The 21,049-nt window shown below is 39.3% G+C and overlaps 1 protein-coding gene across 1 annotated transcript in view; it reads left to right on the top strand.

The window, feature by feature from the left end:
- Positions 1-11,288, top strand: part of mbtd1 (mbt domain containing 1) — a 95,086-nt gene extending 83,798 nt beyond the window's left edge. The window contains exons 16-17 of the mRNA XM_057825449.1: positions 3,784-3,936; positions 9,551-11,288. Coding sequence (XP_057681432.1) covers positions 3,784-3,936; positions 9,551-9,669 — 272 coding nt within the window. The 3' untranslated portion in view covers positions 9,670-11,288. The remainder of the gene's footprint in view (positions 1-3,783; positions 3,937-9,550) is intronic.
- Positions 11,289-21,049: the final 9,761 nt, after the last annotated feature.

Here is a 21,049-nt window from a genome sequence, read left to right as displayed (position 1 = left end):
ACATTATTCGAAACCGCAAATTTCAGCCTCCATACCATCAGACCACGGGAAACTGGAAATATTATCATTTTAGTTTGATTGTTGGAAATGTTTTCTCCACTAGAGGGCACTCATTTCCTTTGTACGGGTGATGTTTCATTTCTGAAGGAAATGCTCCTTCCCAACATTGCAACGATTGCATCAGCTTTCTCGGGATTTAATAACGGACGTTTTAGACTTGGCAGAACACGTTGATGCAGGAAATTTGCCCCCTGAGCACGTAGAGGGAGCTCATGGAAGGAGGACTAGCTTGACTCCAGAGCCATGTAGGTAGACTCGATCAACTCAAACCCCGTCAGTTCACGCCCACACACAGAGTTTGATGAGCCACTGACAGATAAAATTATTTCATGCGGCCACACGGGGAACAAGAGTGCAAGAATGAAATAAAAAGCAAAATAAATAAATGTTGAAATAAATAAATAAGTAAAAATTGAAATAAATACAAAAAAAATTCTAAATACATATATTGGAATAAATAGATTCATGTTGAAATAAATAAAGATGGAACAAAAAATTTAAATAAATAAATGGAAATTGAAATCAATAAATAAAATTGAAATATAAATTGGAATAAATAAATAAAAAGTGAAAAATACATTGAAATAAATAAATATAAATCAAAATTAATGAATAGAAATTTAAATAAATAAATTTTGAAATAAATATTAAAATGAATAAATATTGAAATAGAAGTATTTTAATGCCAACTTTTAATTATTTATTTTATTGTTTATTTATTTAACTTTTGTACTCTTGGTCCTCCATACCCAGAACGCTGTTGCTGTGTAAATGATCGGGCTCCTTGGAAAGGTTTTTGCGTTGTCACTCTCGTTTTTTTGGGCATGTAAACGGCCCCTGAATCTAGTATGAATGACCTCCATGAAGTTGCCCCCTCCATCAGGTGCAAATTTATATAAAAATGATGTCAATCGTTTGTGCAATGTTTGTGCTTGCTTGTGCTGTAAAATTTTTCGTATGTGCTGCTATCGTTTTTCAGATATTACATTTTTTTTAATAGGTCAGTCTGAGGTGAAACAGCCCCCAATTTTGATTAAAATGCCTCAAAATTGTGTCAATCGTTTGCGCTGCTATTGTTTTACGAGATATTGAGATATAGATTTCGAGTGATGACGTCACACATCCCGTCATTTACTGCAAAATGGAACCAAAGGGGTGCCATTCGTTTGTGCTACGTTTGCGGTAGTGGTTGAAACACCCCTCTGTTATTGAGAGATTTGGTACGCTCCGTCAACAGCGGGAGTTAGATACGGAAAAGCTGCGAGTGACGTTATCACTCGAAATTAATATTGCAATATTTATAAAACGATAGCAGCACAAACAAATTTTCTTTACAGCAAAAACGACCACAAACGTGGCATAAACGATTGGCACTACTTCCGGTCAATTTTGCAATAAATGGGGGGCTGTGTGACGTCATCACTTGAAATTAATATCTTACCAAGGATAGCAGCACAAACAAAACCCTATACAGCACAAACCATGCATCGACACTATTTTTAGCCATTTTTAAACCAACTGATGGGTTGATTGACCTCAGAATGACCTTTAAAACCATTGTAAATACAGTGGGACAAATAAGTATTTAGTCAACCACTAATTGTGCAAGTTCTCCCACTTGAAAATATTAGAGAGGCCTGTAATTGTCAACATGAGTAAACCTCAACCATGAGAGACAGAATGTGGGGGAAAAAACAGAAAATCACATTGTTTGATTTTTAAAGAAATAATTTGCAAATCATGGTGGAAAATAAGTATTTGGTCAATACCCAAAGTTCATCTCAATACTTTGTTATGTACCCTTTGTTGGCAATAACGGAGGCCAAACGTTTTCTGTAACCCTTCACAAGGTTTTCACACACTATTGCTGGTATTTTGGCCCATTCTTCCATGCAGAGCTCCTTTAGAGCCGTGATGTTTTGGAGCTGTCGTTGGGCAACACGGACTTTCAACTCCCTCCGCAGATTTTCTATGGGGTTGAGATCTGGAGACTGGCTAGGCCACTCCAGAACCTTGAAATGCCTCTTACGAAGCCAGTCCTTTGTTGCCCTGGCTGTGTGTTTGGGATCATTGTCATGCTGAAAGACCCAGCCACGTCTCATCTTCAATGCCCTTGGTGAAGGGAGGAGATTTTCACTCAAAATCTCTCGATACATGGCCCCAATTATTCTTTCCTTTACACAGATCAGTCGTTCTGGTCCCTTTGCAGAAAAACAGCCCCAAAGCATGATGTTTCCATGCTTCACAGTGGGTATGGTGTTCTTCGGATGCAATTCAGTATTCTTTCTCCTCCAAGCACGAGAACCTGTGTTTCTACCAAAAAGTTCCATTTTGGTTTTATCGGAACATAACACATTCTCCCAGTCCTCTTCTGGATCATCCAAATGCTCTCTAGCGAACCGCAGACGGGCCTGGACGTGTACTTTCTTCAGCAGGGGGACACGTCTGGCAGTGCAGGATTTGAGTCCCTGGCGGCGCATTGTGTTACTGTGTGTTACTGTGGTCCCAGCTCTCTGTAGGTGTTTCACGGTCCCCCCCCTTGTGGTTCTAGGATTTTTTGCTCACCGCTCACCGTTCTTGTTATCGTTTTGACGCCACGTGGTGAGATCTTGAATGGAGCCCCAGATCGAGGGAGATTATCAGTGGTCTTGTATGGCTTCTATTTTCTAATAATTGCTCCCACAGTTTATTTCTTTACACCAAGCGTTTTACCTATTGCAGATTCAGTCATCCCAGCCTGGTGCAGGTCTACAATTTTGTCTCTGGTGTCCTTCGACAGCTCTTTGGTCTTGGCCATAGTGGAGTTTGGGGTGTGACTGACTGAGGTTGTGGACAGGTGTCTTTTATACCGATGAGTTAAAACGGGTGCCATTAATACAGGTAACAGGTGGAGCCTCGTTAGAAGAAGTTAGACCTCTTTGACAGCCAGAAATCTTGCTTGTTTATAGGTGACCAAATACTTATTTTCCACTGTAATTTGGAAATAAACTCTTTAAAAATCAAACAATGTGATTGTTTTTTTTCCCACATTCTGTCTGTCATGGTTGAGGTTTACCCATGTTGACAATTACAGGCCTCTATAATCTTTTCAAGTAGGAGAGCTTGCACAATTGGTGGTTGACTAAATACTTATTTGCCCAACTGTATCATAAAAAGGATAGCAGCACAAACGAAACTTTTTACTGCACAAACGTTTGAGATCATTTTTACATAAATTTGTGTCTGATGGGGGTGTGTGAAAGGTCTAGCATTTTCCTGCCATTTTTTGTTAATGTTGGTTTCATGATAATTGAACATTGTACATTAACAAAAACTATCATTATTTATAGTTTTTGTCAATATACAGTATTTTTGTTTTGTTTCATTACGGTCTTATTTTCGTCACTGAAAAAAAGTTTGTTTACAAACTAAAGGATCGATTATTTGTAAGCTACGTAAGTTCAGTCTGTTATTTTCTTTTTGTGTAAATTGTGTTTCAATATTGGCATTTAAGACTTTGAACCACAGGGAATCTGTTTATTTGGTCATAGAAGCTTTGTTCCAAATGATCAGGCCATATTTCAAATAGGCATATCCATAAAAATATCAGTAAATTGTTTTCCATCCTAAATTCTCCATAACTGTCTGCAATGTAGAAAATAAACCATGAGACATGTTACATTAAGTTATCTCTTGTGTGCAATAAGCCTCTGGTAGCTGACCAGAGTTTGGCTTCATGTTTAGAGAGGAAGATTCCGGTTGGTCGGCGACCCTTCAGTCAGGCAGGCAGGAGAAGAAGCTTCTCAGGGGATGAAGAACAGAGCCCACCCTTTTACCAAGTTGAGGGGCCAACTCACCTCCATCTCCGAACTCACCTCCACCAAACACATAAATCAGGTAACATCACACTAATCATTGTCAGGGTATTGAATCATGGTCTGCTCTAGTTGTCTTAGAAGCCATTTTGCCTCCCATCTGAGCAGGCTTTGTAAGATCATGCAGCAAGATGCATGGTTCCGTTCTCAGCTTTCAGCTGTCCTTTGTCCAAGTGTCCTTCAGCAAGACACAGAACACTAAACTGCCCCAGTGTCGTGATCATTGTAAATGAGAACACGTTCTCGGTTGGTTTACCTATAAGGGCCAACCTCCGGTCTTTGAAAATTACTTCCCGAAAGTGTTGTAAAACTTTGCAGTACAGCCAAGGCTTACAAACAAGACAATCTCCCATACACTAGAATTGTAAGACGCATGATTTCACCATAAAAATATTTTGAAAGACTGGGACAATATTTGAATTTGGACTGTATGGCGACACTATCACTAAATGCACTGGAGGTAATTTTTTTTTTTTTTTTGTACCTCAATTGTTCAATCATAATCGCTCTTGAAAAAATGTCAAAATATATGACTTTCCGGCCCACACCCACTTCCACAGCAAAAGTCCTGCGAACTACTCATATATTGTGTTTGTTGATTTTTTTCCAACAATGTTCGAAATTTCTACGAGCCAGACAAAAGTGGCAAATAAGCAATTGTGTTTCACTCTTCTTTAGGGTTTTAAAGCACCAATTTTATGACAATGCAATACCGATTTTTTGGACAATATGATATTTGCCAAAATTACAGAGTCTGACATGATTTGATTCAAGGGGATTCGATTGGAATAATACAATACTATGTAAACATTTAACACAAGCATTTCACCTAAATCAAAAAAAAAAAAAATACGAGGCTATTTGGACATTTTTGACAATTTTGTTACTAAAACATTTCAGACATTTTAATGAAAAACCTTCATTTTAGCAAAGCAGCATATCTATGAGATGCCGATATAGATTTTTGGGTTTTGATCTATTGAGATTCAGTTGTGCATAATCAATTGATATATCATTCCAGATCGATTACATTTTTACACTCCTACTGTTTGATTAAAAACTTGATCATGCAGTTGAACCTTTAACACAGTATAGCTGTGTGAGGAAGTGAGGAACGCGACCTACCTGCTTAAATTCCCCATATATTCCCAACAGGGACAGGAAACATAGCGGCTGTCATGGCATGGCCCTAAAAAAGCAATTGGATGCTGACTAACACATCACCAAGGGTTTGTCCAGGATTTTTTTAGTCAAACTCCAACTCCTAAACGGTCATCGACCAATCATACGTCCTAGTGACTAGAGGGCTGATAATTTCGGCCAATAAAAGCATTTAAAATAATATTGGAAAATATTAGCATCGGTTTTGTGCCAAGATCAACTAGCTGCTGATCTCCAAAATGGTGAAGAATGCGAATATGGAATACCTAAATCGGACACGTGGTACCCTAGGAATATATCAGTACGAATGTCGTTCATTCCCTTCCCAAACAGAAAAAAAACAACTGGATTCCAATGGAATAAGCAATCAGGACGTACGGCATCACTCCCCACTAAATGTCTCCAAAATAATCAAGCATAAGTCATATGTGTTTGCTTAAGGTAAGATTAAGCTAATATCACAGGCTAACTTGTGAGCTGTCTTGCCTAAAATGCATTAGTAGAGGCAAGAACATTCATAAAACTGGATATCAAAGTGGGAGTTACTGTTATCTACTATTATATCTTACTAGGCATATACTAAATATGTACTACTACTGTAAAGGTTTATATTGCGTGGTTTGGAGAAGCAGCTGGTGGCGTCTCACTGTGATCAAGTACTTTGACAGGCATACGTGGGTCGACAAAATGCATTTCAATCTTTAAATCAGGGTGAAAAACGCTATTGTTTACCGCAGCTTATTCCTAAGAATAACTATTCAAATACGCAATACATGGGATGGCGTGCGTTTTATCAGTTTGTGTGTTTGCTTCCGGGTTCGATCGTTTTCGTTTTTAACAGTGTCTTGAATTTTCCTTTACAAATAAATTTGCCATGCCCTGTTTTCAGTCAACATGCAATTTGTCTTCCCCTACTATATATAGATCGTCCAAATCATCCTCGTTCATCTCAACAGGCATGTTACCTTTCAAAATGACAAGTCCGCAATCTCCTTTCACTGGAGGGCGCAATCAATGTGTCTCTGCATGTCCCTCAAACAAATTTCTTCCAAAAGGTCTGATATATCCCATGAAATATTTCAGATAGACAACAGTTTCAGAGGGCCTTCAGTGGTTGGTTGATTGAAGGGCAATGGCCACGTTGGTTGACTGGCTAGGATGACATTTCAGTGGGTTCACTCCCGGGCTCTGACCTGCCTCTGTTTAGTTTGCATATTCTCCCTATTCCTGCTGGGTATTCTCCGGATATTAGGGTTTCTTTCCATATCCCAAAAAACATATATGATAGATTGATTGAATACTCTAAATTTTCAATACGTGTGATTGTGAGTGTAAAATGTTTGTTTTTCAATACGTGCGTTGCAGTTGGTTGCCAAACAGTTCAGGGTGAATCCTACCTCTTACCCATAGTCAGCTCCAGCGCACCCGCGACCCTCATGAGGATAAGCGGTACAGAAGATACATGAATTAAATACTGTGAAGCCTTAAAGCAGCCACTAAATGAACAGGGAATTTGCGTCTGTTGAATGAAAAAGACTATTTTAGCTGCCAAGCACCGCCAGTGCAAGAATGGACTATGAATGGAGGCAAAAGAGTGAGGGTTGTATTGACCAGGATTCTCATGGTCATTGATGGTCATTGAAAGATCATCCAACTTCATGAACACAAGTACCTTTTGCTTGATGGGGAAAAAATACAGCATTTAATGTTTCGGACAAAAATCATACAGTAAGCAATAACGTGAGCCCTTAATAAGCCTAGAGTAAAATATTTACAACAGTGTAGTGATTTTATGGGAAACAGGTCATTAATACAATAAACTATAGCATGAGTAAACCGTTAGAGAACTGTAACCTGATCAAAATACACATGCAGGATTCAAATTTTTGAAATTTTGTTCCAGTAAAAGTGTAGTTCTGAGTCTGTGAGCAGTCAGAGAGGTACACTACTGAAATTCTCCAACCTTGGCCAGAGCTTAATCAAAATTGTGGATTTCCAGTACCACAAAAATGAGAACAGTGAACTGATTATTGTATACATGTAGGACATTTAATTCATTGTTCTAAATATTGGTACAGCAAAAAATCAATTTTGAGTATGGGAGTAGTCAGAGAGGTCTACTTCTGATATTTGTGGATAAATATCTACGTCTAGATTTGTGGATTTATAATGCCACAAAAATGAGAACTCTAACCTACCATCTATTAAGACGACCCATTGCTAAGGGGAATCACATAACATTGTACTGACGTAACACATGTAGATGGAGCGACTTTATTTCCTTTCTTAAATGAGGACAATGGTGGCATTATATGTTTTATAGTGTTGGAAATATTTAAGAGTTGGGAACAACGCGATGACACAACGTGATGACATAACGCGATGACACGGAAGTCAACTGCCTTGCCGCTCGGTCATTTACCGTAATGCTCAAATTATGCGGGTGCACTAAACTTAGGGTCCGCAAGAACACGAACGTCCGCTGGCTTGACCTCAGTCACCAATTCCTACTTATTTTTCACCCAATATCTATTTTTCCCGTGTACATGTAAAATATGTAGGGTCTCAGTTTGCTCATGTGTAGTGGCACCAAGCCTTATTTTAGGAATTACGACCCTATTTATTTCTCCAGACACCGGCCCACCATCCCGCCGGGAAAATCCCTGATATCCCCGTATGCCAGTCCGCCCTGGCATCTAACGCATTATAATGTCATGTCGCTTTTGGAATATATTTGTTGAATTTGACTTTTTACCTAGAAATCACAAATGACATGCCAGGGTTTGCCCTAGGATTTTTTGGAAGCTGCGGTGATGGGCTGCATCGGAGTCGGACCTCCTCACCATGTCGTTCCACGGCAAAATAGCTTTTTTTTGTTTCCCAAGAACCATAACAAGGATCTATTTGAAATATTTCATTAGCCAGGCTAATGTCGTAGCTCTCAGCTACAGTACAGCTACATTACCTACATAATAATACGACTTTTTTCTCGTATCAATAGTACGAGTTACATATCGTAGTCCTTTTTCCTTTTATTTGGCCCTAATATGCACTACATTAACACAACAATAATAGCCCTTCTGTTAATGACCAATGGCGTAGGTTTGCATCGGGACGTTAGAGACATAACACTGGGAACTTTTCAGGATGCTCAAATTGTCCCCACCAACTTTTAAGCAACCTTATTTGCATTATATAACGAGTTCATTTATAGAGGTCATTTAGATTGTCTTCACATATTTTGTAAGGATAGAATTGACACTACCATTATGAAGTGAATTACTTTCATTATGTTCAGATTTACGCTGACACCATTTTTTTTCCCTCAAACGCAAGTTTGACTGGCTGATGACTTGTTAAATCCCCTTGTTTCCAGTGTAAATCTACTAGAAATAAGTGAAATTAGCTGCCAGTGCTTCATGTAAATTTTTCTCAGATTTCTTGAAATAATAACAGTAGCTATCTGAAAATAATCTTAACACACTTATTTTAAGCAAAAAGTGAAAAAAAAAAAACATTTTTTCGTCAGAAATTTTCTAAATTCAAGAAGTGATAATATTCACAACATTATTTGAAAGCATTTTTCTACTTGATTTTGGTGAAAAATGACCAACCTTTTGATGTATGGGTTTAATAAGAACAAATGGTAATATTTACCTAAAGTAAATTGAATAATCTGACCCTTTAATCTGTTTACGAGTCTTTAACACTCAAAACAAGATGGAAAAAAATCATCAGATTCAAACGTTATAAATTTTCAGTGTGAAAGTACAAGTCAATACAGATTTATTTTTGCATTGATCATTTAGCCTATATATTAATTGGGTTCATATTGGTGAGAAATGTAGCCCTGGCCCCCGTTCACCTAATCTGTCTGCTTTTATTAATGTCCCTTGCCCAGCAAAAGTGTACATGCAGATTATGCTGTTATAGCGCCCCTACCAATATTGAGACTTTTATTTTGGTGTGGGCCACAATATTTAATTTGTAGGGGAAACGCTGCATGCTATTCAGGCTAGTTCGGTAACGAAGCTGAACGTCAAGGTGTTAGACATCAAAGTTTTAATTGTTAAAACTAATTAAAAGGGTACCTTCCAAAACTGCTGGACTTTGTCAAAAGTAGCCCACATTTGATCAAGCCACTCAATGCTGATTTCTCTCCCGCTCCTGCGCCTTTGAAAAGAGCGTGAACCCACCCAATCTGGCAACACTGACTGCAATGGACCCCTGCTATTCAACTGCATAAGGTCATCAGTTTATATGGCATTTTGATACTATTCACACATAATATATCAATGGTTAGACATTAAAGAGACAGTATAGGCATTTTCCTTTTGAGACATGATTCGCTGTATTGTTTACTCTGTCGTCATTAGGTATGTTTTAAAAACCCATGTCCACCTCTTTCAGTGACGTCATCACATTTAAACGCAATTATCTTTTTGATTCCTTTTTTTTTCGTCCTTGTCTTGCAGACTCACTCCTGCGAATGGAGGAGGAGATGATGGAGGCGGATGAGTTCAACTTTTCCCAGGGCACCTCTGATCAAGAGAGTAATGGCTCAGGCACATTCTGCATTAAACAGGAACCCTAAAGTCTTAGGTTGGAATCAGGACAAGTGATTTTCTCTGCAAGAGTCTGAAGTATGGTGAATCAATGTGAGTTCAAATCACACTTCAAGGCACATATTTCTAATGGAGAAGTAGGGTATGAAGAGAGCACGGTCAGTTCCATACCGCTTGGAAACTAACAAAAAAACAAAGGGTAACCGTCGCCACCATTTCCATGTGTGCGTATAGATCACAGATGTTATTTCATGTTTCATGTGTCCTGTCTGGATATTCAACGAAGGTAAAATATTTTTTTACGAACAATTTAAACATTTTCCACTGGAGCTCCGTTGTACTCCATGTCAGTTTCAGCTGCTCCAGGCCTGTATAAACTGTGATAACGATGTATTTATTGAGCTGTCATTTTTTTCTTTTTGTTATATTTGAATATACGTTACTTAGCCGCATAACAAAACCATTTGGTATCACCTGAGATAATAGAAGCTGCTACAAAGAGGAGCAATTATGATATGTACATATAAATCTTTTTTTTTTTTTTTTTTTTTCTCCCCCTTAAGATTACCTCCGGCAGTCAGCTAAAAAAATAAAACTGTTCCCAGAGAAATATTGTACAGTTTGATAGATATCTAGAGTTACATTATTTTTGTCAAGTCTTTTGTTACTGACAAAATGATCCCCTAGTTAATGTGCAGCCCAATTTTCTCCTTCTTGTTCAGCAGGGGGCGGCAGCGTGACGCCACATCTTTGAGAGGTGCCTGCTGTCCGTACAAATGCCGCCGCAGGATTCATGGCTATCATGGCGGAATACAAAATGTCTCAATAACAAGCAAAAACCTGGAGAACGTTCTTTTGATCATGGAAAACATGACAATAACGAAGATCCAGCGTATTGTTCAAATGATGGGTGCGAGTAAAGCCCAGTCAACGACTTGACGTCACATTTGTTCCTAATATATGAACATTAATTATCCAGGGGATAATTTTGTCCAATACAAGCGTACAGACAAATATTACAACACTAGATCTTAATCAAACTGTAAAATATTTGCCCGGGAACCACATATTTTTTCAGCTAACCGCCAGAGGTACACTTTATTTCTCACAAAATGTAGTTAAAATAGTCATTGAATTGTTTCTTGTGTTTTTAGATCATTGTCGTGTTTACACTTGCTTTTGTTGTAAATTAAAGTGGCTCTATTAGTGTGTGGAAAACAATGAACAAAGTGCAAAATACAGATATTAAGGATTTTAATGATAATGCTCATGCAAAGTACTGCTAATGCTACCTAGAATTGCTCATTATCTTGAAGAACATGTTTTTCAATAGAGAATTTCAGAACTGCATTTATTTCTGATTCAACCATGAACAACAAGGAAATCTGAAATAGTTTTTACATTCATATTTCGATAACAATCAGACAGTTGGAGAATACGAATCTTTTTTTTTTTTTTAATTTCAAACCCAATTTCAATAAGGTGTGGACGTCGTGTAATAGTAATTAGAACGATACAATAATGTTCGAATCCTTTTCAATTTACAATCAAATTAATACACTACAGAAACAAAATATAAAAAAACAAAAAAACGTATTCACAAACTGATATGAACATTATTGTTTTGTTTTTTTTTTTTGGGGGGGGGGGGGGGCATTTTGAATTTGATGCCTTTAAAACCTTCCAAAATAAGCTTCAACAAGGACAACATAAAATTGGAAGAGGTGAAGAATGCTCAAAAAACACCTTCCACACATTGTTAATTGACCTTTCGCAAAAGCCCCCCCCTTTAGTGACTGTTGCTAGTCCGTCAAGTTTGGCAACTCCAGTGGACCAAGACGTGGCAGGGAGACGTACAGCTTAGTGTGTTAGTGATTTATTTTGGTGGAATTCCTGTGCAAAAGGGTTTAAAATATGCAGCGTATGATTATATTTAAAAAATAAGAATTGTAGCAAAGGGGAAACTACAACAATTGAGGCAAAAGCATACAAGTTCAACACTGACAGCAAGCACAGGATCGCAATATTTAGGAAGAAAATGTTACATGAATGTAAGTTCTATGCGCTTATTAAGACGCGATGTTAAAAAGAGGAAGCATCGCTTTTTATTGTTAGCGCACTCATAAAACGGACTGTGAACTTATACATGAAGTTAACTAACTTTAGTTTATGAAACTGCAATACTTATAGCGTTATACACAGGGGTGCACATAAGTGGTCCGCATGCGCGCATGCGTACTGGATGTAGACAAACGCGCTGGCCCTCAACGGCTTCCATACGCTTTTGCGTATTTGGCTGACCACTGTATTTGCGGCGGACACGAGAAAATAACTTCTCAAAATGTCGAAGAGGCAGGCCACACTGAGTAATTACTTCCGTGTTTCCCCCACCCCCGTCAAAAGACAGACAGACGACAGAGACGTCACCGGAGGTACCGAAAAAAAGGACTTTTGCTGAAAAGTGGCTACAGGAGGTACCATGGCTAGAAGCAAATGATGCTCGCACGGAAATGCGTTACAAAATGTGCCGTGAGAATCCCAATGTCGCCGATAAGAGCAGCGCATTTTATGTAGGGTCAAAGAATTTCAGCCATCCAAACTTTGAAAAGCATAAAAAAAACAGAGAGCATGTGGTAATTAAGCAAACTATCGATGTCAGACATGACCCCACTCGCCCTATGGACAAGTTGCGGAATAAAGGTAATGAACAGCGACATGCACTGACAAACGTGTTTTTGCTCGGATTTTACAAAGCTAAACATGCACGTTCAATGAGGTCTTATGAGGAGGACATCCCACTTGTAAAAAGGCTTGGAGTTAATGTGGGAGCCGCATAATGCCCTTTATTTTGAATTGGTGCTTTTATGTTTATTTCTTTACATTTCACTTCAAAGTAATGCCAATTTTGTTGTGCCAGTTGATGTTAATCAATCATTAATTGTTATCATAATTAAAGTTAATTGGCTCTAAGTAAAGCTTGTCATAAATTTATCGCATCTCATTTATCGGCTCTCAAGCTCAATGAGGACCAAGTCACATCTCCAGGTCCTCCTCTGAGAACCTGGGCGAAAAAATTATGTGCACCCCTGGTTATACACATTATTGCATATGACATCCTAGTAAGATGTAATATTCTATAACATAACTACAACTTTGATATCCACTTTACTGAAGCAAGCAGGCTAGCTAGTTAGCCTCTGGCATTAGCTTAGTGTTACCTTAGCGCAGGCGCAAGTGTGCCTGTTTGTTTTTGAGACATTTAGCTGAGATTGAGAGCTTTGTCTTTGGGAGGGAAAGAACCACACTCCCCCAGATAAACTCTTACATACGCCACAGGTGCACTGCTCGACCATTTAGCTTGTTGATTCTTTCCAGACCTTCTGTAAAGATTTATGGCAGTTGGCATTCAGGTAACGCTAACAGTAACCACAAAAAAAAAAAAAAAAAAAAATCAATGAGACGATGCTGAGTTTGTCGGATCATGCTCGCTTAAGGTCAGTTGCTAGGACGTATGATTGGTCGGTGGTTGTTTTGGGGGTGGAGTTTGCAAAAGGTTCATTTCCATCCTAAATTTAAATATATTGTAACAGCATTAAAAAAAAATCCTGCTAAGCTCTGAACACTTGTGGAGGCAGCTTTTTGCGACATTAGCAAACACCTCCTCGCTTTTCTCATCCAACGGTAGGATATGACTTTCTACTCGGACCCCATCATTTTGTCACAGTCAAACGGCAATAGCCAAGGTTATAATTCATGATTCAGGTAAATACATGAAATGTCTACTGAATACACCGTGTATTAGTGAGTCGACTTGAGGCCATCCATCCGTAGGGACCGGTTGTGATTAATGATTTCTTCAACTAAAGTGAAGGAGAACTATAGCAAAAATCTGGGAAGACTAATATACTGTACGCTCACCCACCTTTCTAAGGACAATATTTAGACATTTGTTAGGAGATTGTAACCTAAATGATATTGCCAAAAGTAGTGGCTCACCTGCCTTGACTCACTTTTGAATTGAAGTGAGATCCCATTCATAATCTCGGGTTAGGTAAGGTTTGACTATAATGTTGGCCCCTCTTTTAAAGCTGCAACAGCTTCAGCTATTCTGAAGCTTTCTACAACGTTTAGGCGTGTGTTATGTGAATTGTTTGACTATTCTTTCAGAAGCAATTTGTGAGGTCACGCACTGATGTTGAATGAGAAGGCCTTGCTCTCAGTTTCTGCTCTTAATTCACACTGAAGGTCAGGTCAGGATTTTGCATGCCAATTAAGGTCATCCACACAAAAATGTTGTAATTCCTTTCTTTATGGAGCCTGCATTGAGCACTTATGCGCAGTCATGTTGGAACAAGCATGGGCTACTCCCAGGAAGCATGGAATTGTCCAAAATGCTGAACCATTGAGGGTTCTTTTCACTGGGCCAATATTCTAAGCAAATTCCATAGACCCACTAATGTGGGAACAATTGGGGGATGGCCTGTTTCTGCAGCTCAAAAAAACAACCTTTGACCCATTGTACAAAGTAAAGACATGGATTAGAAAGCTTGTTGTAGATTAACGTGACTGGTTTTGACCAGCTCTTGACTTCAACCCACTGCAACGCCTCTGGGAGTAATTAAAATGAACAAACTACAGTAGTTCAAATGAACTACGACTGCCTGGCTCCCTCAATGTCTCAGCAGCCCAGAGACATAAGAAGAGCATACATGCCCTCTACTGGCTAACTCTGAACTGACGGGCAACAATAAGTTTCCATTACAATTGAGGCCAGAGGTTTACATACACTGTGCTAAACACGCATTTGGTGGTTTAAATACCTGACATGTTTCAGCGAACACTTCTGCCTTCATCAGAGATGAACATGTCAGGTATTTAAACCACCTATAACTATTGTCTGGGATAAAAGAAAAATTCCACTAATATTCAACTATATATTTTTCACTGGGCAGTAAAATCATTTTTGGATCAAGGGACAAGTTGCTGTTTATTGAAAAGTATATGGCGGAAAACCAGACAAGATTGAAAAAGCAGTTTCTGCTCTTGCACCCCTCTTAAAATAAACTGCTGTATTTTAATCCAAAAGAACTGTTTTTGATAGAACAATATTTCTGTATGCTGCCATAGCAGATTTATGGCGCATTAAGCCCCCGACTATTTTTACTTTGTCCATCTTACCCTGGAAACCCCCGTTTACAGACGTGGCACAACCGCTTCTGTTTCAACCCAGCCACAGAAAGAAGGGAAGTAATCATATTTATTATTCAAAATGTCTGTCAATTTTAGCTTAGAATCATTAATTGATGTCTAATATTTTGTTTAAAAAGTATTCACTTGGATATTTTAAACTTTTAAACAAATTACGTCACAATGGAAAAAAAAGGTGCCTGTAAATAAGTCACAGATATCTACCTCATAACTATCGCTTAATTATATTTTTTTCACTGTCACTGTCGCATTTTCCCCGTTATAATGATGATCGATCCAAAAGAAAAATTGGAAAAAAAAGATTAAAAAGAAAATCTGGACTAGTCTGTGATTTCTGCATCGCGACCCTTGTTATATTACCATGTTTTGCCCCTAAAATTCCCCAAAAATCCGGCTGTGGCCATTCACAGCTTTGTCATGACACTCTGTGATACATGCTACATGGAGTTTTTGGATCGAAAAGAAGTACGTACGCGATAGTATCTCTTTAAAATCGTGGCGTCTTTCATTTTGCGCTCTCATGCTCTCACCACCACTTTGGGTGTTGCTGTTTAATTTTTTTTTTCTAAAATGCCCTCCAGTTCAAAAATGTTCGTCCTCGAGAAAATTCAGATTTCAAGCTTTACAATGATGTATCACACATGCATATAAGACAATTTTGAAATTTGGCCAAATTGGGGGTCTCAGAGCAGAACTCCAAGTCGCCTGAGTGTTTTCCGCCATATACAGTATATAAATATTGAAATCGGCTATTAAAAAAAAAAAGTCAGTAATAGGTTGTGATGTTGTGAATGAGAGAACAGAAAAGTTATTTTGGTTCTTAACTACTGATTTAGTATCTATGGTAATAGTCAAAACGTACTACTCCGATATGAAAAATGTACTTTTTTCAGCAAATTGAAAAGGAAACAAAAGCTTTTTTTGTCCACTATTAACTGAAATTAGCCAATGGGAATATGAGGTTTTGCGTTTTGACCACGGATGAGCAACAGTGTGTAAAATACTCCTATTCTGGAGCAACATGCTTGGAATTAGTGTTGCAATAATGGATTTGGTTTCATGACTCGTTGACAGCTATATGCAAAGAAGTCCTTCAAAACATGTCAGGTCATCTAATATAATTGGCTGCATTTTAGCCAGTCAACGCAGAGTTAAAAGTTGGATGACAGGATCGATACAAAACATCGAAAGCGATGCTTTGCTTATGCAATGTATTTGACAAAACTAGATATATTGTTGTATACCTACTACCTCCTGATCTAGGTTTAGGAGTTGAAAAACACACATGAGCATATGCAAATTAAATGTCACCAAATGTAAATATGTCAGCACAACATTTATGATCATTTGATTGATATGCAAAAATATTAGATTGCTAAAGGTTATGATAAATGTAATTGCCTAAATATGCATATCGTATAACAGAGATACAAAACGTTCATTTACTTTTCCACGGAACCCCAACACGGTCAAAATTTTATTTTAAGGAAACCGCATTTTGAAATAAATTCTATTTTGATAAATAACAGACAAATTGTGTATAATGGTCCTTAAACTGTAAAATAAAGTAATATTATTATGAAAATGATTTTACAAGATAAAAAGCATTTTCACAAAGTTTTTTAAATTTAATTTTATAATGCCTTTTTCCACCAGTGTTGTTTTTGGCAGCCCTTTTAATTTTTGTTTAGTCTTAGTCTTATAGACAAAAATACGTATTAGTCATATTTTAGTCATTTCAAAATGTGTTCTTCTTCGTCTAGTTTTTGTCAATTCAATAATTCAATTCAATTCCGTGAACTTTATTTATCCCTTTGGGAGACTTCCCTCAGGGAAATTGTTTTCCAGTGCCCATAACAACACGGTAACAAAGATAAGTGTAAAGTGCAGGATAGTAAAAAGTGCTAGAGTAAAAAGGATTTAAAAACATAAAATTAATATAAAAGTTAAAAGTAAAATAAATACGATATGCTACCACTACAGTACAATAAAAGAATAATAACACCTGACAGACACTAGCAGGAGAACCAAGTAACAGAGGTGCTAAAGTGCTAATATTGCATTTCTGTCCCTCGCCCTCCCACCTAAAGTGGAGTTGTGGAGCTTAATAGCTCGTGGAACAAAGGAGTCTTTCAGTCTGTTGGTTCTACACCTGGGGAGGAGCTGCCTATTGCTAAACGAGCTCCTCTGTGCACTGATGACAGCGTGTAGAGGGTGACTGGCATTGTCCATAATAGCCAAGAGTTTTCTCATGGTTCTCCTCTCTATCACCGTCACCAGAGAGTCCAGGGTCATCCTGACCACAGAGCCCGCACGCCTGATCAATTTATCCAACCTGTTGGAGTCCCTCTTGGCTATGCTGCCCCCCCAGCACACCACGGCGTAAAAAAAGGCACTGGCTACCACACTGATAAAATATTTGCAGCAATTTCTTACAAATGTTAAAAGATCGCAGTCTCCTTAAAAAGTACAGTCTGCTCTGGTCCCTCTTTTACAAGTGATTTGTGTTATAAGACCAGTCCAGCTTACTGTCCAACCATACGTCTAGGTATTTATAGTTTTCAACAATTTTTACCTCATCCACCTTGATCATCACTGGCTGTGGACACTGCCTGGATTTGCCAAAGTTAATGACCAACTCCTTGGTCTTAAAAGTGTTAAGTTGTAAGCAGTTGTCATCGCTCCAGGCAACAAAGTCGTCAACCAGACCCCTATATTCCTCATCTCTGTCATCCTTGATGCAGCCTTTGATGGCCGTGTCATCTGCAAACTTCTGGATATGACACACCTCCGAACTGTAGCAGAAGTCTGAGGTGTAAAGGGTGAAGAGAAGGGGGGCCAGCACTGTCCCCTTAGGTGCCCCCGTACTGCAGGTCACAGTGTCCGACAGGATATTCCCCAGTCTGACAAACTGCGGCCTGTAAGTTAGATAGTCTGAAATCCAGGACACCAGATAGGGGTTCACTTGCATCCCCACTAGCTTTTCCTGAAGCCTAGGGGGCTAGATGGTGTTAAAGGCACTTGAGAAATCCAGGAAGAGAATCCTCACAGTTCCACCAACTTTATCCAGGTGCAAGTGGGTGTGATGAAGATGTAGGATGGCATCCTCCACACCAGTGGCTGACCGGTAGGCAAACTGAAGAGGGTCCTGAGCATGCGCCACTTGTGGCCTGAGGTGGTTGAGAAGTAGCCGCTCCATAGTCTTCATCAGCTGTGATGTAAGAGCCACCGGTCTGTAGTCATTCAGCTCACTGGGCCGATTCTTTTTCGGGACTGGAATGATACATGATGTTTTCCACAGGGTGGGCACCTTCCCTAGCCGTAGGCTAAGGTTGAAGAGATGTTGGAGTGGTACACCCAGTTTAGCAGCACAGACCTTGAGCAGTCGTGGGGGTACCCTATCCGGGCCTGCTGGCTTCCTGGGGCAGAACCTCCTCAGTTCCTCTCTGACCTGGATGGTAGTTATGCAGGGTGGAGACGGTGTGGGGGGGGGGGGGTGGTGGAGACGGTGTGAGGGGGGGTGGTGGAGGAAAGGATAGGACAGTGTTATTGACAGGGAGAGCAGCCAGCAGTGTGGAATGGGGGGTCGACATTCGGGGTTAGTCAAACCGGTTGAAGAAGCCGTTTAGCCTGTTGGCTTCCTTCCAGCTCCCACTCACTGGAACCGACTTAGTCCTATGACCTGTGATGGCGTTGACACCATCCCAGACCTCCCTCATGCGACTCTCCCCCAGCTTCAGCTCCACCTTCCTCCTGTACCTATCCTTTGCATCCTTTAGACACCTTTTCACCTCCTGTTGAGCTGATTTTATTGCCTCTCTGTTCCTACCCCTAAAGGCCACCTTTTCCTATTTAGGACCGTTTTGACCTCTTGAGTCACCCAAGGTTTATTATTTGAGTAACAGCGTACAGGTTTAGCGGGGCCAACCACATCCAGACAAAAATTCAAATAATCCGTTATACAGTGTGTCTGCCCCTCAATGTCCTCATCTTGCGATTTGAGGGGTGTCGACCAAATCTCATACAAATTTCGTCTAGTTTTAGTCGACAGTTACTCAAAAATATTTTCGTCAGTAAAATTCAAAGGTTTTAATCCGAAAATAGATAAACGTTTACAATAATTTCAATTGAACAGAGACATACAAGCACATATTGTAGCATCTACAATAACAACGCCAACTTGGTGATGATAATACACACTCAGCAGGAAAAGCAGTATATCATTTTCAATTAAACCCGCCCGAGCTGTATGTAAAATAATGTCCGAGCGTTTAACCCTGGGAAGTCTGGGATTTTTTAGTTGTTGCAAGCAGTATTTCAGTATTTCCCAGTAATTGCTCATTTATCCAAAAAAAAAAAAAAAAAAAACAGCTGAAGTGGGCTAATAGCTAAATGCTATTTTGCCAACTGGCTCTCCTCTAGACTCACTGACCAGAAAAACCAAGTGGCTCTGCTTTGGACTACCCAGTGTTTTAAGAGGACGCTCGCCATTCTGAAGCTAATGCTACGCTAACGCTTGGAGTTACATTTAGCATCTGATGATCACTCAGCACAGACCTTTAAAGGCTAAAAAGCAGCACTGCATATATTCTCTTGCCAAGATAAGAAAACAAATCTTACTGTGTTTCCAAACTAGCAAGATGGAGTGCCTAGCTTTAGACACATCCTGAACTCTGGGGAGGAGGGTGAGGGAGAGGCGCAGCACATCTCACATGAGTGACACGACCCGAACTGTGCTACGGTGCAAGGTGACGTACTCCACTTACAATTAAAATGTCATGCATCGTAAACATATGACAGAAACAATGTCACATTTTTGTTCCGTAGTAGTCCCGTCAGACAAAAACTTGTATTTGTCGCATTAGGTTCTAGGCTCCCAAGCCACGTTCTTTGCTCGTCATCGTCATGAAAATATTTCGTGGACGAAATGTTTTCATTATTGTCGTTGTTGCGGAAGACAACACTGGTAGCGTCACTTTTAGAGTTACTCAGAGACGTTGCAAATCGGTGTAATATAGTCATGAATGGCCTTTACCTCAGCCTGAGCGAGGATTTCAGCAGCAGTGTGTTTTTGATGAGATGCTTTCTGGAAGTTTACTTAACGGTTCATCGACGCTATCAAATGCTAACGCAGCTAACCAGACTCCACGATCCTGCCAATCACTGAACTGACTCCGACAGAAGACAAATCATTGTGCAGAAAAACGTCATAATGAAATAAAAAGGCTATTGTGGAAAAAAGCATTATGAAATTAAGATGATGTTTCTTTAAAATTTTATTTTGACCCTTTTGGGGTTCCATACCTTTTCATCATTCTTTTTTAAATGCAACAAAAATTTACAAAAAGAAATGGACTGTTTCATTTTTTTTATATTAGAATATTTGTATTTTATTCAGATGTGTGTAAAAGATTAAAGCAAATAGGAAAAATTACATTAAGAATAAACAGTTGAATTTAAAGCATTTTAGATACTATGACAAAATTATCTGTACAAATAAGCGCTAGCATTTTATTGGCAGCTTGGATTTCTATGTGGCCGTAGACAAATGTTTGACTGAGTGATAAAAGGTTGCATTCATATTTCAAATGTCATCTTCAACTCTAGCAGTACAATGGGTGAGTGGTTAGCATGTTCGCCTCACAGTTCTGTGATTCAAGCCTAAAATATGCTTCTGCGTTCCGTTGACGGCGGAGCGACTGCGTAGACCCAACACCGTCATTGAGCATTCCAAGTTCGGCATCAAGGGAATGCGTTGCTCTGTAATTCAACTCCATACCACTAGAGGGTGTGGCTTTGTCTTTGCACGGTTTGGGGGACTCTTGTCGAAGTCCTTTAGTTTACTTCCAGTCATTGACAGCAATGGCAAAGGAGATGGAACGTGTGTATTTGCAGCTGTAGCTAATCAATATTGAACAACAAATGTTGTTCATACAAATGTTGAAGCATCGGCGACGCAGAAGACATTTGCGAATGCTTGAAAACGCCTGTGGTGTTTTGCTGAACCAGAAACAAAGTTCTGAGCGAACAAATCGCAGTCCTCCGACGTCCATATCATGCGCAGTGACGTGACGCGTAGTCAGAATTTTTCGGTCTTACACGTCAGGCTACGGCGTAGGGTCCTAAATCGGGTCTGCGTTAACGCCGTAGGTCCACCGTCAGCGCAACGCAGAAGCATAAATCAGCCTTAAATTAGGGTTC

The sequence above is a fragment of the Corythoichthys intestinalis genome, chromosome 21, assembly GCF_030265065.1.
Source record: "Corythoichthys intestinalis isolate RoL2023-P3 chromosome 21, ASM3026506v1, whole genome shotgun sequence".
Classification (NCBI taxonomy): Eukaryota; Metazoa; Chordata; class Actinopteri; order Syngnathiformes; family Syngnathidae; genus Corythoichthys; species Corythoichthys intestinalis.
Note: the sequence above shows the minus strand (reverse complement) of the source record. Positions and strands in the feature narration are given on the sequence as shown.